Below are 26,065 nucleotides of genomic sequence, written 5' to 3' on the forward strand. Positions count from 1 at the left end.
TCCTGCCCTTAGGCACTTAGATACATGGTATGATTTAAAACACAAACAAACAAAAAACAATCAAAAAAACCCAAGCAAACAGAATATTTTATGTGCCTCCGGCCCAAGAAATATACACCTTTGGTCCCCAGAGGGAGATTAACACAAAGATGACCACCAGATGGCTAACTATGACGATTTTTACATACACTTAAAGAATAGGAGGAATTTATACCCAGAGTAGTCACATACCCTTCATTCACAGCTAACTCCAAAGCAAAGGTTCAATACTGTTCACAAAAAACATGAGGACTGCAGGTGCTGAGGGCCTGTGACACATGAGCCTTTTGTCTCCCACCACCAGCCACAGTAGTCAGAACTGCTTGACTTGTGAGTCCAAATCATGAAGCTTAAATATCTACAGATTGGGCATGTCAAACTTCTGTTTCTCGAAAGATGATCAAAAGACCTGGCCACTTCTAGAGCATGACACAAGACCACCTATGGATTTGTCTAGCACTTTGTCCACTAATCAAATTACCCACAGAAAACTCATTTTCAGATCAGCTAGTTAAATGCAGTAGACCACAGGGGAAAAACATCTTTAAATCAAAGTGATGATTTCTCACACATGTAAGAAACACATCCACAAAAAGTCACCAAGATGCCCATACCAAGCGAAACTATCAGACTCTTCTACTCGTTTGTTTCCACACTCTCACAGAGTACAACTTTCTCAAAGGGACCATCCTGAGGGAGACTAATCGCTACTCTTCTAGCTCAGGATCATACTCAGTGTCCTCAGCACAAAAGCTCCTTGCTTTGGTACAGTACATTCAAAACTTATTTTGTATATTTTCTCCTATCAGTGGAACGTCACAGGAAAAAGCTGTTAATCTCAAACTCAATCTCGAGCACCACCAACGAGCCCATGCTCCAAACCACAGTGAGGTTCCTCAGTGCAAGTCTTGCAGCCTGGTGCACGTACCAGACTGAAGGGGAGCACCTTTGCTCTGCAAGACCCAAGCTACTTCCTGAGCAGTAACTCTGGCTCCACACATCCTTTACACCACCAACAGCAATCATACAGGGGGCCCGAGGGCAGCGACATTGAACCTTGACTGACCAGAGAGCCACTCCTCAGCAGGATACATCAGCCAGCATCTGCCCTCTCTCGATGAGCCACTAACCTCAGGCCCTCTCCTCCAGCCACTTACTTCTCACAGCTCGTAACACAATGCCTTTGAGGCTCCTACATACCTGTCAAACTTGATGGAAACAGTAGACTAGAATTAGAGTACACAACAAGCACAAATCAGATCATTCTCTCCTCCTTGTTTCTCAGGAGAACAATATAAAATGAGAATACTAACACTGTCACTGATTCTCCTGAACTGGGACAGTGCACAAAAGCTCTTAAAAGAGCCTTTTCCTGCTGCAGTTTGCTAACAGAGAACACAGGGCCACCCAAATCCTTGCAAACCACAACTCACAGTTGAAACACATCAACTGGTTTCCATGTTCAGAATAAAAAGATCAGGGTTAAGGCTTCAACTGTAAGATGACATTAGAGAAAGAGGTTCAGCCTTGCCACAGAAGGGCATCACAGAATACCATTACATGATCCACCCCTTAAACTTTAAAAAAAAAAAAAAATTAAAAAGAACAGTCTTGTTGACAAGAGCAGAGCTGGTATAAATGCATCCTCTGAAGAACCCTACAGGAAATACGTTTACATACTGTTCTGGACAGTGCTGCATCACAAATATTTTGACGCTGGGCAACACAAGTTTCTAAAGCCAGGAGCAGCAAAACGCATCAGTTAACTTTCTCTAACAGCTCCTGGAACTCCGAAAGGACAGGCATCGCTACCTTTCACCAGCTATAGCCGGGAGAGCTTACAGAGCTCCCCAAAATTGCAGAGGGAGCCTGGAAAAAGCTAACGAAACCTAAGGCAGAAAAGGGTTGCCTACGATAAGTTTTTCTCTCATTTTTCTTTCTGTCTTGAGGACAGCTCTTACCCAGCCACCCCAGACAGCATTACAAAATGGCTCGAGGCGCACCGAAGGGCGAACAGCCGAGCGTGTCCAGCGCACCGCCCGCGGCCCCGGCGTCTGCCCTGGCGACCAGCGGGCACCGCCAGCGGCTTCTCCCCCCGCAAAGCGGCTCCCTGCCGCGCTGCCCGCGCCCCGGCCGCCGCCCCGGGGTCCGCCCGGCCGCCGCCCCGGCGGGCTGCAGCTGGACGGGGGCAGCTGCCAAAGCGAGGAGAAGCCCTGAGGGGAACCAAGGGGCGGGGGGCTCCCCTCCCCGCCCTCCCCTCGCCCCCCACGGCGCGGCGAGAAGCGGGTCGGCGTCCCGCCGGCCGGCCGCCACTCACCCAGCAGCGCCCGGAGGTGCTTGAGGCGGGTGAGTACGTCCCGCTTGGGGTCCAGCGCCTTCTGGGTGGATTTCCTGACATCGGCGTGGCCTTTCCTGGAGAACATCCCGGCTCGAAGCGGGCGGGCGGGGGGCACCCGGCGGCGGAGGGGACGGGGCTCCCCTCGGGGGCTGCGGCCCGCGCGCGGCTTGCCCGCGGGAGGGGCTCAGGGCCCGGCGGCCGGGCAGGTGCGGGGGCCGGGCGCCCACAGCCCCGCCCGCTACGGCCGCGCCGCGGGGAGAGAGAGGCAGGGAGGGCAGCGGATGGGAGCGTCCCCGCCGGGGCGACCGAGCTCGCCGCCGCCGCACGGGTGGGCGTGCCCGCACAGAACCGGCCAGCCCCGCCGCCGGCTGACCGCCCCCCGCCCGGCCCGGCCCGGCCCGGCCCGCCGCACTGCGCAGCCGCGCCGGGCCCCTCCCCGCCCCCGCGCGGGAAGACTACAGCCCCCGGCGGGCCTCGCGGGAGGGGGGGCGGCTCCGCGCGGGGCACGCCGGGAGCTGGAGGCGCCGCGGCTACCGGGGCGCCGTCGCCTTTGATGTCACCCTGGCGTCGTGCTGACGTCATGCCGCGGGGCCTTCCCCTGACGTCAGCCCTGTTGGCGCTCGGGAGGGGCGGGGAAGCCCGAGCCCCACGGGCACCAGGAGGCCCCCGGGGTTGCTGCTGTCCACGGGCGGGCCGTGCCCTGCCAGCGCCCCACGGGCCTGCTGCGTCCCCGGGGCCTGCCGGCACCCTCGGGCTTGCCAGCACCCACTTCAGGCCTCCAGTGCAGCACCCGGGTCGTTACTCTCCAGGCACGGAGGCCACAACCCTCCTGCAGCGCCGACTATGGTCAGTGAGACCACCAGAGGTGGCGGTGCCAAGGCTGAGCTGGGCGGAAGGTCCAGCTTTGCGTGGGATTTGAGACAGCAGTAGCCAGGGGCAGGATTTCTAGGGAGGAGCAGCAGGGCTGGGAGAGCTGGGTGAATGCCAGAGCCTGGTGTGTTTGCAACGGACACGCCATCGGGAATTGGCACCTCGCTACGCTCCGGTTTTGTTACAGGAGAAACCTTCAGGTTTTGAATAACTGCTGCACTGTAAATATGTAACTAATAAGTGCTGTTTTGACTCCTGTGACACAAGGAAGGTAAAAGACTGAGCAGATTCATAGTTACACAACAAAAGCAGGATTTGCCCCAGACTTAGTAGCTGGCAGGATTTCGGTTAAAGGCCCTCAGTGAAAATCCTGGGTAGAAATGTAAATTTTAATAAGTTCCAAGGCAGGATGAGGTCCTAAAAAATAAAACAATGTGTTTCAGAGAAGTAAATTGCACGTATGCTTCTTAGTTCTTAACAAAATTATTCAAAAATTAATGTACGTGTCATATATTTATAGAAATTCTTTTTCAGACATAAATCATTGTAGAAAAATAAAATGTCACAAGAATTACTGTTGTTAGGACCGGAAAATATGTCACTGTCACATCTGGCTTCCTCTCAGGCCTCTCAGGGATCGTTTCTTCCATGAAGGCCAGGGGTCACCAAAGCAACATGTCAATAAGCCCTAAACACATCCTGCTAGCGAAAGGAGGGTCCCAGCTTTTCCGCTGCAGGGACACCACCCCTGGGATGGCCACATGGCAAGCAAGATCAAGGAACTGGTCTGGGTGAAAATTAACCTGGCAAAATAAATAAATAAATAAGCAAGCGGTAGAAGTTTGTGGTGAAAGGGAAATGTAGTTGGCGCTCGGGGGCACTGCTGGTTGCACGACCATGGCACAGCTTTTCCCCCTTTGAAGCACAGACAGATTCTGGAAGGTGGAGAGCAAAGACTGCCCGTGTCTCATAGTACCACCATGTAGGGTCACCAAACCTTGTGGTATTCCAGCTGCTCTTTAACAATTCACTTCCTGGAGTCATAGGAAGATGAATAGTGCTGAAATGCAGTACTTTTTTTTTTTTTTTTTAATCCTTTTTCTTATACAAAAAGATTTGAATACATGACCTTGGAATCAGACACAGAGAATTTATTCTTACTTAATTGTCTATTGTTTCGGAGACCACTTAAGGCTTACAGTGATTCATATTGCATATTCTTCCCATAACACTGTTACACAATGTCTCATTCTAGAAAAGTTATTAATCTTCAACAATTGTCTACAATCTTTGGGCACGTGTTCCAAATTGAGTATCTGCAGCTTCCTGAGAAGAGCGAATTGGGTCATTCCAGCTTTTCCCTTTCATTGCCACAAATCAATATATGCAGTTGGCTGAGGAAGCACATGGCTAAAATCTTGGCGTGCTCTTTTCTTTTTTCTTTTTTTTCCCCTTCCCTTTTAGTTTAATTGACTTAGAAAAACAACTTCCAGTTTGTCTCTTCTGGCAATTTCTGATTGTTCCATGTTTTTCTCTTTTTCTGCTTTGTTAAAAAAAATATGGTCATTGCAGATAAAGCAGTTGTGATTATATGGCTGCTCTAATGTCTAATAACTTTTGTAACAACTAGGAAAGAATTTTGGTGCTTAGCACCCAACTGCATAGCTTTAGGCACTCAGTGTTTTAAAGTTTGCCAGAAATTCTTCTCATGAAAAGCCCCACAGAATATAGATTTCATGACTTGAATCGCAGTGCTCTAGGAGGGCGGTCCTTGCTCTCCCTATTAGGTCCTGGAAAATGTGGTCATGTGAAGAGCTCAGTGAGTCAGCATTGTTTAATATTAGCATAATTAGGGTGGTTTGGTGTTTTTTTACTTGTGTGCTTTAATCACAGAATTAAGGTTATTTGAACTCAACTCTTGTGCATCAGTGAGCTGCAGAAATGAAAAAGTGCCCCTGATGCTGTATGTAGGTGGTAGGGAGTTAATTCACTGTGGGGCAGGACCTTCGTATCTGGAGACTGGAGGGTTGACGCTGGTGAACGAACATGTTGTGATACCCAGCTGCAAGCAACCAGGGGAGGTTTGAAGACCATCTTCTTGTTTCCAACAGCGTTGAAAAGCCTGGTGCAGGGCATGTGGACCAAATTCAACCCTGATGCCATTACAGTTGAAGTGTTGATGTGCTTTCTGCTTAAATGAGGACTAAAACTGACCTCTGTATCACTAGTGGCTCTTCTGAAGTAAGAAATAAGCAGCCTGGTAAAGGCACAAACATTGACATAATTCAGTGGATTCCTGAGACAAGGGGTTTTGGCCACCTGACTGCAACGAGGAAAAGTTCAAAGCCACCAGAAATTAAGACCCGTATGGGGTGTGATGAGAGACTTTGCTTCTCAGAAGTTTCTTCTTCTAGTTTTTAGAGCACATATTACTTGGAAAAACACAGTCTAATAAAAGCTTTCAAAACTGGAAGTTACTGTAAAGATTTCTGACAGTTTTCCTGTTATGTTTGATATGTCTTTGCATTAGCTGAATTGTCATGGTACAAAACTGAATGATAAACTGTGGATGTTCTAACTTGCATTTTATTCTGCATATCGTGTATCATATAACATAGGACAATATTTTGTTCTCCATGTAAATGCATCACCGTACGTTGGCTAATCTTCATGGTGTAAAATTCCTTTGTCTTTTATTAAGAACAAGCAGCAGTATAGCAGCAAGGTGAAAGCCCGTTTAACAGTTTCTCCTCTGAGTTTTAGGTAAGGAAATACATCCAAATGACTATATACCTTTAGGAACTCAGAATTATATGCACCTGACCTTTCACCTGTTAGTTAAAACATCATAAAATATAACTTTTCAAAGGAATCCTTTATGATTTGATGCAGCATAATGCAAACCAGAAATCCAAGTAAACTTGCAACAGTGATTTCAGCCTGTGTAGGGGAACTGCTTGTAAAATCATTTGACTTGTGTTTTCTAACAATATAACAGTTGCAGTTTCCCAGAAAGTCAGATGATGCATTTCCGAAAGTTGATGCTTAAGTTAGAATAATTTCCTGAAAGAGATTTGGTCATTCAGCTTTCACGATCTGAAGTAAAATCTATATAAAGCAGCCACTTAAGGGGACAAAGCAGTAATCACTTATCACAGAACTGAATTTTTAAAGGTCACAGCACAATGTGATGTCCTAAGTGAGCTGAACATACAACCATAAGGACAGCAGTGGTGTGAACGGGTTCAGTATTCACTTAGAGAAATCAGTCCCTTGGGCAGGAATCTGCCTTTTTATCTATGGATAGTAGGGTGGGCAGCCCCCACTCTTGCTGTCTCCAGTGGAGGAAGACCAGCAACACATCAGTACAGGGGAGATTTCTGGGAAGTCATAGCACAGCCAAGACCCCACAGACAAAAGAGAAAATTATGACCTTGAAAATGATGCCACTGCAGTGTCTGCCCTGAGGAGGAGAGCCTCCATGCTAGTCAGCGCCCCTCTTGGCTGTGTGCGGTCTTGTCGCTGTAGAGAGCTGTCAGAGAAGTTGCTATTTCAGGCACCCATTGCATATAAGCAATAGAGGTGAGGGGGCAGCACATTTCCAGTCTAAAATAAAATAGCCTAAATTATTAATATGCATTTACTCTACAGGTGGGCATGCTGCCTTTGAATTGCACAGCCCACACAGTTTGTTCCTCCCCTCTTGGAAGCAGCGTGGTATTCTGGGGAGTAATGGGGTCACGGCAGCAGCGATGGCCCCGCAGCAGGCATTGCCCCTGCTGCTGCTTGCAGCCGGTCCCTGCCACTGGTGCTCAGTGCCTGCCTTTGCCACCTCTGGGACACTGTGAGGGATGCATGGGGCAGGGGAGCAGGAGCACAGTGCACAGTATTGGGATTTGGTCGTGTTTTCTGCACTTGCTTCTGGGCTGTCAGCTGCCCAGGCGCAGGCTGTCGGCTAACAGGAGTCCACAGAGCAGTGGCAGAACACGTCCCTGGCGCACTTTGTGCTGGAGCGAGTCACTGGGGCACAGACTGTGTGAAGCGGAGGACACTAAGCAGTGCTGTCCCCGGAGAGCTTTGCCCTGGAAAGGAAAAGGCTTCCTGAAATTCTCCCAAGACACAAAAGCTCAGGTCCACTGCTGTGCCTTCCAAGGAGGGACATTTTCCCACACCCTGTGTGTCTGCTTGCTTGCACTGCATCCCAATGTCATGTGTGCCCAAGGCCTGAACACCATCCAAAGGACAGAGGAAGAGCTCAACAAGGCCTCAAGGCCAAATAGAGCCACGCGCCTGCGCAGGGATGGCTCTCCTGCCCCGGGACTGTCCATTTGCTGCGGGTGGAGAGTGACCTTGCGAGAGAGCAGGGTAGCACCTCTTACCATCCTTTTAGAGACCACTCCACAGCAGCAGGCACTGGCCTGGTGCTGGCTCCTGGAGGCCACAACCTGCTGGTCCTTGTGCCTTACACACTCACCTTGCCATGGATGAATGACCCAAGACCTGAAAAGCACACATCCCATGTTGTCCTCATTCAGTTTCTAAATTAATTTCTGATGCATTGTGTGAGAGCATAGCAGTCCTGAAGAGTGAAGGCTAGCTATGGATCTCAGGGGTTTGCTTATCAGCATCTTAAAGACATGCTTGCTTTCTAAATTTCACATCAGAAAAATGACACAAATCACATTTTGATGGTCAGAGAGCAGTGACTTATCATAGTGTATAACAAAATGTATCAAACAGAACTGAAGTCAAAGTAATAAAAATCCAGGATATGCCTCATTTGCTTTAATCTTTTGACTTTGGTGGGCCAGGAGAAGCAGGAGTTGGCCTGCATTTCTGTGCTCTTAATGCATTAAGCTCCTTAGTCACAGTAGGGTGGAACGTCTGTCCTGTTTTCTTACCTGCCATAAGCAAGGGCAGGTGGTGGTAAGAAACTCTGCCTCTTGCTGCAGAGTTTGTGGAAAGGTGAAACCTGCTACTGCAGCTGTAAATACAGCCGCCTGAATTTCACTGGACTTGATGAACAGGCAAGGTTACTTTTCCTGTTGAGTCTGAAATTTTAACGACAGAGATTAAGTTACTGAAGTTCTCTGCTTACTTGTGTCAATATAACACTTGATAATGAGCCTGGAAAAAAAGGGTAGGGGAAAAGTAAATAAAAGAGACTTGCCTCCTAAATAACATACAGGTGAGATAATCATTTCCTTAGCATGGGATGCCGGTACTGATTATTTGTCCTTCAAACCAAATGCTTCAAATTGTATTTAGAAAGTTATTGTTTGTGTCCTGTGGCATATCCTTGGTCTGACACATCCATTAAGGCACACTAGCTTCTTATTCTTGCATTTGAATCAACTCACTTGGTGCTTCCTGACTTAGGTACAGTGTGTGGTTGCTTGGCAGAGCTTTGGTACTGTGCCAGCGTGCTGCATATGGAAATGAGACTCTGCGCTCTCAGTCTTGATATGACTACGCGTGTGTAGAAGATTTTTCCAGCTGCCTCTGAGTTTGATGGGTTTATTTTCTTAATGGTGTTCCTACAGGGTATGCAGGCATGGATCCCTGCACCTACGAGGTGCTCCTTTAGACTCAAAACCATGTGGCTAGTGCTTAATTTCTAACACACACCTGGCTTTTCCTAAGTCTGGATCCTGCAAACTGCTTTCCATGGATCAACTTATGCAAAGGCTTGGAGTTTTGCTGAGTTTATGAAAGCAAATGTCCCTCGTCCATTTACACTCGCTGAGGATCTTCCCTAGTGACTCTCATTTGGCAACCGAAGGGTATCTTATTGTCCCTTTGCCTGTTGCAGGTGAATTAATGAATGACACAGAGGCCAAAGTGTCCCAGGGGCTGGGAATGCAAAAAAAGTCAGGAGAGGTGTGGCCCATATCCAGTTTATCTGGTGGGTGGAGAAGAGCAGTTCAGAGTTACACAGTGTCTGCAGAGGATGTCTCCTGAAGAAGGGTGCTGACTTCTCAAATAAACACACTATGGCCCGCATGCTTCTGAAAAAAACAGTTAATTATTTAGCATGAGTTACTTATTTAATACTTACTTCATACGAGTTGAATATTTACTTTGGGAGAAGCAGACGGGACTCTTTGGTACACAGAAGTACATCCTCCTCCTCGGGATTTAGTTCTGGTTTAAGCCAAAAGCAGTCTGCACTGCAACACACAGGTCTAGGTTAGCATATGGGCTGGAGACTAGCAGCAGTGTTTTGTCTGGTTCCTTTGGGGATAGGCTATAACAGTACATGAAGATCTTGGGTCATGGGATCAGCACGAGTTGTCTGCTATATCTGGTCATTTGCAAAAGATATAAATACAGTGCAGGAATCAAATGCCAGATGTCTGAGTGCAAAGCTGTGAAATTTCTCCATCTGGCCATAGCTACAGCATCAGGTGTGAGCCTCTGCACGTGGCAAGCGAGACATGAGGCCTGGAGACTGGCATGGTGGGATGAAGGTCAGCGGCCCTTCAAAGACATGGCAGGGTCTGGCCCTGGCCCTGGTTGGAGCTCAACTTCCCAGGAAGGGCTGCAGGATGGCAAGCAGCAGGTGATAGCGCTGAAATAAACTATGCTGAAATAAAGCACGCGTAACGCTGGGAGCAGGAGTGTCCCTAAGCAGGGCAGTGGTTGGGAACTAGGTTTTCAGAAGTTCCTAAATCTGGAAATCTGGCAGTAAAAGGGAATGGAGCTTCTAGGTGCTGGAATATTTAGGGAAAATCTGATGGAAAATTTCTAACCATTGCAGCATATGAGACAGTAAAATGGTATTCATACAGTTAAAATGATAGACAGGAAAAAACCACTGTCAAAAAAAGATGTCAGATTTCCTTCTGCCAGAATTTCGAACTGTGTATAGGGAGAAAGAGAAGAATTTATGTCTATGGACGGAAAAAAAATCCAAAATAGAAGGAACATGGATTGCATGTCCCTTGATGCCTTCCAAAAGGAAACAGCACGGAGAATGAGGAAATTTCATGGAGTAAAAATATCTACCCACTAAGGAGAGATCAGACTACACTTGCAAAAGGTTGAACTGCCTGCAGACGTTTATGGCAAGTTGTGAAAGCCCGTAACCTACTGCCCTGGCCAAGATCTTTCCATGAGGAGGTGTTCCAGCTCAACTTGAGACCAGGCTAAGAAAGCAGAGATGGCTTACACTGTAAAAGCAGGAAAATCACTACTCTGCTTCCCTGCTCTGTGTGTGGCAGTGCAGAGATAAAGTGCTGCTTGTCTCAACTGCACTAAATCCGAGATAAGTGTTGTTTACTTCACCCCTCTCCAAGAGAAAAGGTCACTCGTGGTCTCTGTAGAGCTCCAGCAATTTCCTCCTGGCAGCATTCACCTCTGCCCGCCCAGCATCAGTGGAGGTCCCGGGAGCCCCTGCTCCCCTCCTTCGGCTGTCTAGCTGTATCCTGGCTTTTGGGGACACGTGTTAACCCTCTCCCTGCTGGCCTTTGCCCCTCTGTGTTCCCTGAAGCTGACTCTGAACAGACAGGCAGAATATGTCAGCGCTATGGTCTTAAATAGCAATGAGATGCTGACAGTCAGACTTACAGAAATACTTCTGGTCCTAAGAAATAATGCGCAGAGGGTAAGAAGTAAAGGTCATTTTTTAGTAGAAGTTACAGATGGAGTGTTCTCCCATATGAAATAAGGGTCTTCTTTTTCCTCTTGTCATCTGCTCAGCTTTCTTGTTTGGGTTTTTATATTGCCGTATATTTCACCTAAGCTCTCTTTTTTTCACTCAGTGGAATGTTCATATTTTAATTTCTCTCTCACCTTGTGTTTGCTCTTTATCACTCTAAGGAACAATAAATGAGGAAGGAAACAGTTGACTGGGATCACCCTTAAGCTGAGCTTTGTTAACATCAAGAATGACCACGCAGATTGTCTTAACCCTGAGTGCAGTTTTATACTGACAGACCAGACTTTATCTAATGGCTATGTAATATGTTAAATTCTCCCTCTGAAAGTGGGATCTCAAATTCTCTTGTACGTAAGGAAGAGAACAAAAAACACTTCAAATTAAACCAGCAACACACAAAGCAACCGCTGGCCACTGATGTTACGAAGATTCTTCCTTCTTTTCTTCTTTTGCAAATAAATGACTGCAGAAAGCAGTACAGTAATTATAGCCTTCAGAAATGGCTCAGGTTTTCCTCCATGGACAGGCATGGTAAAAAATAATAAAAAATAATTTTTGCCATCACAGCTGGTGTTCGGATGAAATTATGTGGTTAGCTTTGAAACGATATTAAAAGAGAAATTTTAATTAACCTGTACCACTGAGTCAGAAGATAGTATCTGATGCATATAACAGGCATAGAGACAAAATATGATAAAATAATTATTTGCAATTAGATATATGCATTACAGACAATGTTGTAATTAAAATGTACTTAATGTCACAGGAGGTCCTTTATTATCAAAATAATTTGTAGAAGGACTGTGGAAACAATGTGATGATTATCCACCTCTCTGAAAAAAAAAAATCTCAAAATTTACCAAGACCCCAAAGCATTTCTGGTTTCAGAGCAGATTCCAGCACAGTCAAACAGCCAGGCACTCCAGTGCCGAGTCCATTTGTCACCGGAGCGTGCATAGGTCACCCATTTCTTGATGTGCTTCTTTTCCATGGTCCCCTGACAGGCAACAGCAGCCAGGGACATCCCTGTGTCTCTGGGTGGCTGGGAGCAGGGTGCACCTCCAGGCGAGAGCAAGTTTCTGTGCAGGTCAGAGGGAGGGAGAGATGCCACGAGGCGCTGTGCCGTTCTTCTGCCAGGAAAACGAATCTCTTTTTCTTTCATTATTTGCCTATTAGCAGGGTTAGGGTCAGATGAGCTGCAATAAAACTGAGTGATTAAATTTACTGGGGCTGATTCTTGTCTCTACTGTGGCCCTTCCAAGGCACTCAGGCCACGAAAAGGGGCCAAAACCAAGGAAGAATTACATTTATACTTGCCTGAAGGTCTCCTTTTCACTTTTATGTCTCTTGAAGAATTAGCAGAGTGAGGGTCAGATACACCATCTAGTAAAGGTGGGGGCATTACTCAGGAGCAAGGCACAGCACAGTCTCCAAGAGCTGTGTTTGTATGTCAGAGAGGCTGATACAGCCGTAGGAATGTAAATGTAGTCATTTGCGATAGACCTGGCAAAAGACATAGTGAATCCCCAGGGAATGGCAGCCCGGCCTGTGCACTGCTTCTCAGCCTGAGGACGCGGGTGCTGCTGCTAAACAGTGAAATAACCTCTCAGCCCGTGTATTTCCTCATCTGAGAAAAAACAGCGCCTCTACCTAGCAAGGGATGCTGACTTCTTGGTGTAGATGAATTGCCGGTTTTCAATAGGAAGGGGAAACCTTGTTTTACCCAGCTGATACCAAAACATTAATTCCAAGATGATGTAAAGATTTCATTCTGCCATCTTGCACACCGCCGCATTCAAACACTTATTTTCATGAGTCAGGCCAATGCTGGGAGGATTTTTGGGACCCTGTACCCCCAGGCTGCAGGGAATCCCGTCTCCACCGATTCAGCCTCTTGCTCTCCCTAGCGGCTGGCATGGCCCTGGGTACTGGCTGCCCCGGCTGGAAAGCTGATGCTCTGCAAAAGGGGTTTCATGTTTGGGGAGAGCCGGGTGCCCCCAGTGATGCCAAGCATCTCACCCATCACTTTAGGAATAGCCTGTGCCTCAGCTTTTGCTGGCAGCCGGTCATTGCGGCTCACATTAAACAACCCTGAGATGCCAAGGTTGGTTCCAGGCACCAGATGCTCACTCTGGGACCTGACCTTATTGGTGCTAATGAAGGTTTTGGCAAACCTTTCCATCTGATTAACATTTCCCTGTTCAGAGCCACCGCGCTGTAATTGTGGGGACTGTTTTGCTGTTTCTCAGGCAGGCCTTTTCTCATCGCCGCTTTCTGGATTTGTGCCCCCACGCTTGTAAAACTCCTCTTGAAGTCAATGGAGATTTTGCCTGAGTGAAAGAACCCAGCCTCATTACAGGGTGTGCCATATCCTAGTGACAATGTCTTTCTGGGAAGGATAGAGAGTAGCAATCAACCGTGATGAAGTTAATGTTTGTTTATGGAAATACTTATTTCTTCAAATCATAAATAATAAGAAAAATTGCTGCCAAATGTATTAAACTGAAGGAATGGCTCGAGGGGAAAACAACCCCCCTAGTATATCATCAGCTGCTTCTTTATCTCCCCTAGGCTTCTCCACTTCCCCGTTTTCAAAAGAACAAAGAGAATGTGCCAAAGCTGCTTTGGGATTTCAATGAAAAATAATGAGAATTCATTGCTAATTAGGGCTCCAATTAAAAAAAATGATCTTTGCAGGGACACTGTTAATGAACTTGTAAATTGCAGCTGCAGACTTGCATCCCTATAAACATTCCCCTTGTTTGATTCCATTTGTGTATGCAGAAGCGGTGAGCAAAGGCTGCTGGTGTGTGTGCGGGGATGGCGGCCAGCACACGGCCCCTGCGCAGGAGGCCAGCAGTCGTCACCGGTGCTAGCTGCGCAGGCTGCTTTTCGGTCACTCTGGGGACACGAGTGGCATATCAATGCTCATCGTGTGTATGCCAAAGCGGGTGCAAAAGGCAGCAGCATCAATAGCTGCTCTCTCCATATGCACTGGGGTCCCTGCCCACAGCCATGGAAATGTCCCACCTGCCGTGTGCCCATTCGCTTGCTCAGGGCGATCATTCTCTGGCAAACAGGGACAATAAGCCAAGTTGAAATCGAGAAAAGTGAGTGCTGGGGAGCAGGGAGGATGAAAGAGGGATGTCAGACATGCAGCAAGGCGCCATTACGAGTTGGGGCTGGCCAGGGTCTGTTCTTGCCCACCACGCTGACAGGTTTGCCCTTCCCACCAGTGCCTCAGCATCCTCGCTCTGCAGGACCATGGCTGTGTCTGTTTGCAGGCTGGCGATGGCCTCTCAGTGCCCAGAGCTATCCATGGCATCTTGGAAGTGGGAAATGGCAGCAGTCAATACGGGGAATTCCTCAACGCTAAGCTGAAGGTTTAAACCAGGATGACATTCATCTCGCAAAATATTTGGCTTTGTAGAAAGGAAGAATGGTAATTCATTATGCATTTTTGATCAGTCTTAATCTTAATTAGAAACCTCTTTATTCATATAATACACTGTCAAGAGTGGTAGACAATCACAGGTACTTCAGGGTAAGTGTTGATGTGTTACTGCATCTTTGCTCGTGACAACAAACAGCCAAGTCATGTAAATCTGCACCTTTATACACTCTAATGGGCATTTTAATTAGGATAAATGGCTACCACAACCTTCCTCCATAGTACTTGGTGGTTTCTGCCAGCGGTGGGCTGTGTGTGATGCACTCCAGCTCCCAGGTCAGGGAAGGGGGAGCCTGCATATAAGTAAGTAAAAATGTAAATGTGCTGGGGGAAAAATCACATTCTTTTTGTCCAACTGCCTATTCAGGTACAAAGCAAACAGAGCCAAACCCAGCCATGCTGTGAGTTCACCAGCTATGACAGTGGCTGTGGGCATGCATGGGCGTTTCACGCTGGGGAGCAGATACGCAGGCAGACTGATGCAGCTGCAACAAAACCCTGCTTGCATGATCATTCCTCCCTCTTTCTCGGCTTGCCAGTATTTGCCAGGAGGCTCATCCCCATGGTATTTTGTGCCAACACCTTGTTTTCCCCTTCCCATTGCAGGGAGAGCTTTTTCTCCCAGAATAACGGTATGAAACCATTGGAGGGCAATTAGCAGGGGGTCTGAAACACTCCTGAAACTTGATCAGAGGTTGGAGATGACAAAACATGGATAAAATTAATTCTAATTTTACATATTTTCCTATGAACTAATGAAACAGAAACCCACACAGTGGTTAATGTTGGCAGGCACTTCTGGAGATCATCTAGTCCAACCCCTGCTCAAGCAGGGTCACCCAGAGCAGGTTGCCCAGCACCGTGCCTGGCTGCCTTTTGAGTATGTCCAAGGATGGAGTCTGCACAGACTCTCCAGACAACCTGGACCCGTGTTTAACCACCGAAAAAGGGGGGTTGTATGCTTAACTGGAATTTCCTGTATTTCAGTTTGTGTATTTTCCGCTTTCCCAGGGTTTGAAGAAAAAGTTGTGGTAACGGAAAGAAGAGTAACGGGGATATCCCAGGCTCTTGGTTGAAAGCCTCTCCCAAAATCAAACGCAGCTAGGGGAACAAATAGCATGTGAGATGTGGTGGGATTCTGCTCCCCTTGCCATCAGCAAGGTCTTTTGCTCCGGAAGAACTGTGTCCATCCAGGGAAGCTGCACTTGAAGAAAGGTGCGGAGAGCAAAAGAGGAGGCTGACAGGGGGGCAGAGGTATCTGGGAGTGGGCTGGGAAACGCAGCCCCTTCAAGAAATGGGATTTAGGTCGGCTGACACAGGACAAGAAGCCATCTGCTCCTGCGCTGGTCTGTCCTGCCTGGGCAACCATGCATGCGGATGTGCATGGACCTGTGCTGTGCTGCTGCAGCTACTGGGGGGGAATGGTTGTCTCCAGCTCTCAACACACTCAGGTTTTGGATGTATTGGCTGCTAAAGGTCTGAGGGCTCTGTTGCCAAACTCCTACATGTCCTGCTCCCCACTGGAGCCCTGGCCTCAGACCCTCGGGTTGCTGTGTAGCCCTGGGCATGCACGGAGGGTCCTTAGGGATGCACTAAACCCAGACAGGAGCCTGGTGCAAAGCAAAAAGACAGGAGGCACCTCTTTGCGGGGGTTCCTTTGCTCCAGCCCTTTCCCAAATTACGTTGTCACAGCACAGCTGCAACCAGCTGGTTTGTTCAGTCACATTGCCTGCCTGTGCTGAAGTTTTTGGGGGTGTTTCTCATTTCTGCCTAGTGCCTGGGGCACTAATTCACACCCCACCTTGCCGATGCACTACGTACAGAGCAATAGGGATGAAGAGCAACATAAATATCAGGAGCACAGGAGGGAAGCGCCTTGTTCTGGAGCTTGGTATTAATTTTTTCTATTTCATCCAGATGCATAGATTTTATTTCTGGTAGTGTGTCACAGCTGATAGCATACATAATGGAGCCATTCAGGGGCATCTCTGAACATGCACTTTTCCCACATATAAAAATGTACCTGAAATTTTGAAAGATTGAATACTCATTTGCCAATTTAAAAAGAAGATGGAGAGAACAAGAGGCTTGTAGAGTTGTAAGTCTTCATAGAAAACCGATGGAAAAGCACATGTACATTTAGAATGATGTTGACATTTCTGAAATAAGAGATATGGTGTTTTATCTAAATTATACCAAAGCTCTTCAAGATAATGTGCTGTGTAATAGCTACAGTTTTAGACACTATTTCATTTTCAATTTTCTAGACAAAAAGCATGATTCTTATCCACAATTTCAGTTCAGTGTCTGACAAATTATTAGCATATACTTCCCAGCTACACCTAACATGGGGAAAGCTATATTTTAGGGGAAAAGGCTACATTTCCACCTTTCCCTCTATCAACTTCATCAGCGTTTTGTGTTGCATGGAAAGAAGGCAGAGATTTGTAAAGCCCAGGGTAAAAGAAAGTGTGGGAGCAGTGCAGGCACTCATAAGCCTGAGTTGCCCTGAGGAGCATCACCTGGGCCCCCACCCACGCAGCCCCAGCCCATTGGTTTGGGAGTTCCATTAAAGCTCAGGGCCAGGCCCTACCCTTCCCCTTGCTTGAGCTGTGCTGGGGTCTCTCTGTGCTTGGCACTGCTGCTGGTTCCCTGGTTTCTCTGCTCCTTCTCCTGGTTGGATCTTAGACTTAAGCTGCAAGTAGCTCCTCTTTTGGTCCTTAGGCTGAACGTGGCCCACTATCTTGGCCCTGGGGTGGGTGCTGCAGGTGCTCTCTTCTATTCCTCCTCTATTGTGCATTCACAGTGTGTGTATTTGCAAGCAGCCCCTTGCTCAGTGGCCCAGCTCTAGTGGAGTGGAGGTACCTTGCTTACACCTTAGGCTTACTGTAAGCTGCATATTCCTCCTGGCATGTGCTGGATGGGAGGAAGAATGACCCCCATACCTGCTGGATGCTGCAATAACCCCCCTGTAATTCCCTCACAGAGCATACATGGGCAGGTTTTGGTGCTTTGAAGGGTCCTAAAGTATCACAGAGTAGCAGAGAAGTCTAGATTGGCTGGAGAAGGCCTTCAAGTGGTCCTTGGGAGCCCTTGGAGGAGTTTCTTTGGTGTTTAAAAGTAGCTCCTGAACATGTGCATTCGTACCCCCTTGTGCGAGTTGTTCCCATCTACAGTGCTAGCTGTGAGTGCTTGTGTGACTTGTGCTGATGAGTCTGGGCTCATGTTAGAGAGGTGTTTTCCTTCTCTTTTGGCAGCTAAAGGTATAAATCCCTTTGACACCTGCTTGGCATCAGTGATGATGCCCCTGGCATGGCCTTGTCTTTATCTGGAAGCAAAGCACTGTGAGCTCTGGAGACCACAATACAGGTGAACCTCACCTTTATCTGCAGTGTGGTGAGTCTTGGTGAGATCTGTGCAATGCTGTACTAACTCAGGGTCCCTGGCTCCAGGGAGTGTGAAAGATGTAAAATAGCTATCTGTCTTGAGGGAGCTTGCTCCTTTCTTATGGGTATCCAAGAGAATCGGCATGTTCTTTTGCAGGATGCCCTTGGAGGGACAAGCCTAACACACATACACATGCACGCACCCCCTGGAGTCCTCTGGCCTGATGCTCTTGTTTCCAGCTCTACTTGACCAATATTCTAGAAGAGTTTAGCAGAGTGGGAAAGTTATTTCCTGATTCTGTATGCTGGGACACGTCTGCAGGTGTGCTTTATGCTAGTGATGCTGAATAAGGAAACCTGGAGCCCTGAGTCAGAAATTCTCTTTAATTCAAAGAGCAAGCTACCTTGACAGAATTGGCGAGGTTCAGCAAATATGTTAGATGATAGATGCCACATGCTTATCTGAAAGGTGTTATTTCCACTCACATCTGGTGAAATGGCTAGTGTCCTGGGTGCGATGGGATGGTGAGCCTGTACCCTCTACAGGGAGCTTCTACTTCATCAGTATTCCATGTAGAGGTAGAAAAATTCCTTTCTCGGAAGAAGTCTTTTCCAAGATGCCAATGAGCAAAATCTGGAAAGATGTTATTTTTTGCATGTGTACTCACAAACAAGGAGTCCTCAACAAAATGTGAGTATAGTCACAGGGATGGAAGTAGTGCTCCAGCCCCCTCAACAGCTGGTGACTGGGAGGAGGAGATTTCAGCATACCTTGTAATTAGCAGGGAAAGGAGGGTTTTCATGACAACCATAAAGCAACAAAATATAAATTAAACTCTGTTAGGGAATTAAATTCAAGGAACAGAAATAGTTTCCTTGGCAAGCCAAGAATAATGCTGGAAACACTCAAACTGGTTGCTAAGTGAGGGGACAGAGCAAGAAAAGGATAACAGTAGTTGTGATTATTGTTGCTGCCTTAACAAATATATGTATTAAAGGTAATAAAATTATATTTTTAAAACTATGCAGCTTCCCAGTGTCACAAGGATTTCTTTGTAAACAGAGTAAGGGAACCAAGGGTCAGCAAAACCTTGGTATGCATCTTAGAGGTAATCTGTCCATGGTCAAAATAAATCTGTTTATTTCTGTTGGTCACTAGGAAGGTTATTCCCCCTCTATAAATATGCAGGGTGATTTTTCATTGCAAGGTTTAAATGGGTGCATGTGCTTTGGTAATAGCAGCATGTGATCAGAAGGGGGAACTGTTATAAAGAACAGCTAATTGCTGGGCTTGCAGGCAGGGCAAGTGAAATTACTTTCATTAATCTGTGCCTTTACATTGAGTTTCCAGCTTCCCTCGGGATGGAGGCAGAGCTTCCCTCTGACCATAACAGGCACGGGATCAAGCCCGTGCAAAGTGCTCACTGGGGAGACTGAGAAAGAAATGGAAATGGTGGTATTTTGGTCCTAGACTTAAATGATTTATGGTATGACCTTTGGCTTAATGATATTTGTCTTCATCAGATGTTATAAACCATGGCTGGAAAAGTCCCGTATGAGTGTTAAATAGTTATGGAAAACGCTTTTGCCACAAATAATACAAACTTGCCCCAAATCAGTTTTTTGTGCATCTTGGACTAGCATTAAAAGTCATGTCATCATAAGAAGTCAGGGCATAACAGAAATGCTTCTGCAGTTAAAGTTACTGACTAAATTAAGTGAGCTTCTATTTTGGGGCAGGTATTCCTTTCAATAAGCATGACAGGGCAGAGATGCCTCATCCTTCCCTTGTAGCTGTATTGCATGGTATAGCCATCCTTACGAAAGGATGTTAAAGGAGTAGGTCCTTCTGAGCCAGGCTGGCTCACTGGTTTGGATGCAAACCTGGAGTAAAAATATAACTTGTTTACTTGTCAAAGCTTATCTATCCCAATGTGTATAGTGATCTCCTGAAGATACAGTTATGTTGTCGCATGCAGTTCCTGTGTTACCCCTGCAGACTTCACTACAACCTCCGTCTTCCTGCTTGTCTGCGATCCCCTCATTCACCACCTAATTGGAGTTTGCTCTTTTCTACACACACAATCTTAAAGAAGCTTTCACAAAAGGGATAGATTGTTCTCAAACACACCTCTCTGCTCAATTAGAGGATCTTTGCCTAACTACAGTACAGAATTTCCCATCTGCTTGTCAAGTTCACTTGTTACGACGAACCAAGAATGTTTCAACCAAGTAGATACCTTGCGCTATAGGATGAACTATAGTTCATCTCACTGATTGCAGTGATTTCTTGAGAATCAGGTGCCAAAAAACCTTTAGGGATGAGCTGGGGATGTTTAAGTTGCATCCATCATCAGCAATAGAGTTGAATGAAATCTGCCCGTGAGTTCATTTTCCATAGCCTGATGTTTGGTTGGAGAGACCGGATGACTTGAAATGTACCTGTAACGGATTTGTGTGCTTATGCCTGCTCTGCTGCAGGGGGAGGACTCAGAAGGGCTGTGTGGTGCTGCAGGGACATGCTGGGCTGATTATCAGGACTCACTTGTGGCACTTGGCAGGAGCTGCAATATGCAGGCTGCTCCTGAACAGAGCTATTTTTTTATGAGAGTCTTCATTGCAGCATCAAAAAAGTAAAAAATGCACGGGGAAGGTCTCTGAAATAAAAAAAGAAATCCGAGTTTTGAGTTTGGTCAGGTACTATCCTTATGCGTGATACACACTGTCCTGAAGTCTCACTTCAGCATGGGCTTAAATGTTGTTTTTAATAGTTTGACATGTAACAAAGTACTTTGTGTTTGGGCTTCGCTAAGGACAGTTAACTAATGAGTATGCTAATATTTAGGTTTGTCCCTTAAAGAAAAAAGCTTGGGCAAAGCCAGACTATTTTGCTTGTGTAGCATCAACAGACGTATGTTGCTGAAGGGGTAGGATGTGGCTCTAATTTCTATGTGCAAAGCTAAAATGTCAAAACAAGCATTCTGCTGGATTCCAGCATTAGAGGGAATGTGGGAATTTTGCTAGATTTAAGCAGGAACTAGATAAAATAAAACATGAACACAGAATAGATTGGATCTTAATATACCCAGCTAAACACAGCTGTGTGGTGTGATAACCAGAGCACTGCTGGGACAGGGCGTGAGGAGCCTGTCCCGGGTCTGGTGCTGGTGGGGGATGTTGGCTGTGGCATGGGGCTGCCGCGTCCCTGCCCCCCATGTGGGCGGCAGCAGCAGCTCTGACTTTGCTTTGTGGATGGCTAAGACATCTACTGTGAAAGGTCTGGAGAACACTTCGCCGCAGTGTTTTTACTGGTTTTAGTACAAAAGATGTGTTTGCTTCTGTCCTTAGGAAAAAGGAGAGGCATAACTGGATGGCACAATGATTAACCTGCATAGAGAACCTGTAAAATTAGATCGCTCCTTGATCATTAGGCCAGACACTCTGCAGCCAGAAAAGCTACAAAAATTGTAGTGTAAAAGATGATAGACTCTTAACTGCCTGTTCTAGCTGGTACCACTATAGTACACTATAATTTGAATTACTGTTTGGTGTTCTGTCCTATGGTTGTTGGCAGCTCCCACACAGAATCCTTGTTTTAATGTTTATTTGAATGTTTAATTACTCTATAATAGTGCAATAATTACCATGTAGCTACAGAGGAATTACATGGTTGTCTGTACTCTGTAAACCAGTGTCAACCTCATCTGCAAACAAATAATTATGCAGCTAACATACCTGTTTAACTTGAACAGTAATTAGCAGAGAAACAGGAGAAATGTAAAAAATGCAGTTGCTGCTTTTATAAATAATCCCACATGCAAAATTCTTTAGTTCCCTGATTTCTTTTACAACCACACGTTAGATGATACGAACTGGAACCAGGAGAAATATTGCCATAGAGTTCAAGACTGATAAAGCAACCTCTGAACTCTGTAACTATATGCAGTGTTATTTCATAGCCTGTTATTTCTCTAGCTGCAGGCTGTGATCAAGCAAATGAAAATATTTCCAAATAACTTCATATGTGGTCTGGCTGCGTCTCTGCATTTTGGTACCTCTTCTAGAAACTGGGAGGATAACCACAAGGTGGCAATGTGCACAAGGAAATAAAAATGCTCTCAAATCTGCCTGAAAGCTGCAGCACTCCTCGAAGATCAAATTTTTCAGCCTTGAGATTCAACTGTATTGACACTTGTCCTGTTACAGGAATTAGTGTAGGATTTCAAGCATCTTTACGTTTCAGAAAGATTTTACAAGTCTAAGAATGTAAATTTGTTTTCCCAGGACAAAAAAACTTGTAAGGGTGAACATTTCTACTTACCCACCAGCATGAAACAAAACAGTATCGTCAGTAAATTTGTATGTTTGCTTTAGGTTCAGATGTTCCCCACTGAACATTTGAAAAGCGTGTTTTCTCGTGCTGGTGGTTTCCTACTTGGAGATCTTTTCCAGCACAGCCTGTTTATGTACCTCTAGGATGGCTGATGCTCTGTCTGGGTGTGGGACATGGGAACAGCAGTGCAGGTTTTGACCTACTGACCCCTCCCCTCCACCTTCCCTTGCCCTTGGTGGGGAATGTTTCCATACTGGAACCCATGGCAGAGGAAGGACTGCATTTCTTGGGTGCAGCAGGACTATTGATATACTCTGTTTAAACAGTAGCATACTGATGATTGAGACAAAGTAGGCTTATCCAGTGTAAATCAATTTTCAAATCTGGATTGTCCCCAGGGGTGCTGGGAAACAATCTTTAATTACGTTTCTTCATACAGAGTGCTGAGTTTGTTACCTGTTGTATTGCTCTGGAGAGGGAAAAACTGGCTAAATTCAAGGGAACATATCTCAAAAACAATTTTGGGGGCTATGCTGGCACTTCAGGACCAGTGTGTGCCCAGCTGTGACTTCTGTACCACTGGGAAGCAGGGGAGAGATGTGTGATGTTGTGGGATCTTGGTGGGGTGATGTGGTGAGTTGGAGCAGCTCACCTGCAGGCAGTTGTCCTTGCACAGTCTGCTGGCCACTGGCCATCCCCTGCGTTAGCCATGTTTTCTGTTCTGGAGCTCTGCCTGGTGCCTGCTGGGGTTGCAATCTCTGATGTGCCAAGATGGGCTAAAAATAGGGAGGGTTCAAGGGCAGGGGCATGTCTGAGGGGCAGTTGGAGTGTTTGGCATGGGAAGGCAGATTCCCTGTCCTGCTCTCAAAGCAGCACCCAGGCTGGAAGCTGTGAGGTGCCTGCCTTCGGGGCCGGCTGAGTGCTGAGGAACGGTGGGGACACACAGGGATCTGGCTGGTTTTAGGAAACACAACTCCTCATTAACTGGGGAGTCCCCATCTGTCAGTGAGGAAGTCAGACTTGTTTCTTGATGCATGATTGCTAGTGAGAAATAGAGCAAAACTTACCTGGCTTTGGCTTTCTGCTACATAGATGTGAGCTGCAGGGAACTGAGACGAAAGGTCAGTGATCACCTTCCTACTAGGAGAGATTTTTTTTTTTAAGGAAACACTATTGACAAAACCACTGTTTTCAGTTCTCTCAAAGCAGACCTATTTCATATTCAGTCTTATTTCTCTGAGGGAAGGAGGATACTTGGTTCCCTGCTTTTTTTTATGAAGTCAACTCATTTATTTGCTCTTTGAAAAGACTCTTTACAGCCCCTTCAGGACCAGCAGTGTGTGGCTCTGGGATGGGAGGCTGCTCTGGTGCTGCATGCTGTGCCAGGACAGCTCTTCAGCAGCAGGGACGTCTGCAGTCCAAAACTGCAAATCCCCATCCAATGGAAACATTAGCAAAATTAAATTTAACTGTTGCCCACAATCTCCTTGAAGCCAAACCTGAAGCATTAAGACATGTTGATGGGTTGTGAGGCAGTGCAGTGCAAGGGGGAGTGTTAATCTTCTAGCAGAACAAATGCTGTGAATGATTGTGTGTTTGCTAATCTGAGCGCTGCTTATTTCTCCCCGAATATCTCCTAAACTCTTTGCCCAGGAGAAGCCCTGACGCTGCTGGGAAAGCAGTGGGTTTTACTGCCTGTAAACACCAGATGGCATTACATCTGAGTGATAGGACCCAGCAATTGAGCAGAGTCAGAAGGAAGCTCAGCTTTGAGTTTTTCTGGGCATGGTTCCAGGCAATAATATCTTTTCCCACCAGTTGTGAGGGATCTGAACTTTAGTTTGCATGAGAAGCTTAAAAAAGCAACTGTTTAAAAAACAGAATCCCTTTTCGAGCTTGTATGGTGCTTGGGGGAGAGCTGGTTTGCAGTGCAAGGCTTCCAAACAGTCAACTGACTGTGTGAACAGAGACTGTGCATGAGCGTGTATGTTCCGTGAACCTGCTGGGGCCTGGTGTGGGGCTGGGGCTTTCCTAAATGGACTTAAGGTCAGGGGCACTGCCTACATAGCAGCATGAGACAAGCAGAGCTTTAAAGACATTTTAATACTTCTTGGCCATATGGAGAGCGGGACCAAACACCTCAGAGCAGCACTGAGCACAATTTTAAAAAGCTTTGACCAATGTTGCAAAGCCTTGCTGACATATCTTTCACATCCAGCACTGGCTGCCTTCTGTAGGTGTTTCCACCCCTCTGACCATTATGCAGGCATGATGTTGGGGACTTGCAACTCAAATACCACCAGCCAATTCCAAAAAGCTCTCTCCAGATCCACTGGGAAATGCTCACAAAGCCAGCTCTGGGTTCTTGAGTCCTAAACCCCAACACGCACCCTGCTGCAGCAGTCTCCGGGCAGCGCAAGGGAAGGTGCAGAGACTGAGGCCAGGGCATGCTGCTGCTGTGCTGCCCAAGAGCAGAACAGGCCACCCAAACCCATCCTGCTGAGCTCCAGGCTAGCCCCTGCTCTTATCTTTCCTAGTTTTTCTGGTCGTGTTTTTCAAAATGTTTGTATTCTTTTGCTGTTTGAGCTTTTTTCTATGTGTAGCTATGTGCTAAGCTTTGGAAATGCAAGGTGTTGTACCCCAGCAAGCATTTAAGGTTTTTTTCCTGTGGAAAAAGTCAGCCCTTTAAATCTGGCTCTCTAAAGATAGTATTAGTTAGAAGTGATGCTCTTCCCAGCACAGCTCCTTGGTAGGGGCAGGTCAACAGGAGGCAAAGTTGTACACTGCCCAATACATCCACGAGCTTTAGCCACTTGATTTGAAACAATTGGTTTTTTCTGTGGCTTTATAAGGGCTCAGTTCAGCACAGAAACAAACAGCAAAGATGATGTTCACTTACATTCATCTGTGTCCTGCAAGAGAGGAAAGCAAGCTTCACCAGCCCAGATGATTTTCAAATGAATTGCAGGGCTGGGTGGGGAAGTCAGAGGCTCTTTTCTGAAGAATAGAGCCCTTAGTGTCTGCACTGCAACACTATTCCCCTTCTGTCTGTCTTTAGCTCTTTGTTATGTCAACATCTGTAGCTGTGAGTAAATAGCATAAGGGGAGAATACATATTGTACTCCTGGTAAAGCAGCCAGGCTGGGTGGGGGCCAGATGACTGCATGAACTGTGCTGCCTCTGTCTGAAGCGAGGAGCTCTGGAGTAAATGCATATATAGGCTCCCAAAGACCCTCATTTTATGATGAATGATATTGCTTAGTGCTTCATTGACTGGATCCTCAGCCTGTGCAAACCAGAATAGCCCTAGTGTGAGTCCTGTGGATATGCTGGTTCAGTGGAGCTGAGCACCTGATGCTGTAGTCAAGACAGGATGCAAGTACTTATCTAATCTATGAAACATTCATGTTTTCTCTTGTCAGCTCCCTCCAGATATTATTTCAGCTATTCTGATTCTTACAAATAAAAAATGTAAGTATTTGTTTGTATGAATGCTCAAAACTCATTATATCAAGAAGGACTTTAAAATCCTGTTCTGTCTGCAGCCAGTGCCACCACCTTGTCCTCCTCCCAGCCAGTTCCAAGCAAAGTTGGCAGCAGAGCTGGTTCCAAAGTGAAGGAGCTCTGCTATTTTTGTGGAAATGGGCAGCTGAGGGAGATGGTTAGTGACTGCAGAGGGGACGGCTGCTGCGAGCTTGGATCTTGCGAGCCCCCAGCGATGCAGTGTGGGAGATCAATGACAAGATGTTCACTAGCTTTGGTGCTTACAGACACTAGCTAAATGTCACCCAGCTGCAGGAGGGGACGCAGCCCAGGCAGAGCACCTTCTCTGAGCAGTTTGCTGTGCGTGGGGAGCATCTAGATAGTGCTGACACGGGTCTGTGGCATTTTCCTGCTCAGGGAGCCAGCTAATGAGCAGGTGATCATCTGTTTCAGTGCAGATGCACTCTCTTTCCAAAGGAAAAATAAGGTCACAAATAGTTGCCAA

General features: G+C 46.6%; 1 protein-coding gene across 9 annotated transcripts in view; it reads right to left on the bottom strand.

The window, feature by feature from the left end:
• The window catches only part of RALGAPA2 (Ral GTPase activating protein catalytic subunit alpha 2), a 135,713-nt gene extending 133,055 nt beyond the window's left edge, over positions 1-2,658 (bottom strand). For 7 of the 9 annotated variants that reach the window (XR_012622389.1, XR_012622392.1, XR_012622391.1 and 4 more), the window contains exon 1: positions 2,357-2,658. Coding sequence is in view for 5 of the 9 variants with exons in the window: in XM_074817532.1 (XP_074673633.1) it covers positions 2,357-2,462 (106 nt within the window). In the remaining 4 variants the exon portion in view is untranslated. The remainder of the gene's footprint in view (positions 1-2,356) is intronic. The other 2 variants (XM_074817534.1, XM_074817535.1) reach the window with 1 other exon arrangement.
• Between the last annotated feature and the right edge of the window lie 23,407 nt (positions 2,659-26,065).

The sequence above is a fragment of the Strix aluco genome, chromosome 3, assembly GCF_031877795.1.
Source record: "Strix aluco isolate bStrAlu1 chromosome 3, bStrAlu1.hap1, whole genome shotgun sequence".
Classification (NCBI taxonomy): domain Eukaryota; kingdom Metazoa; phylum Chordata; class Aves; order Strigiformes; family Strigidae; genus Strix; species Strix aluco.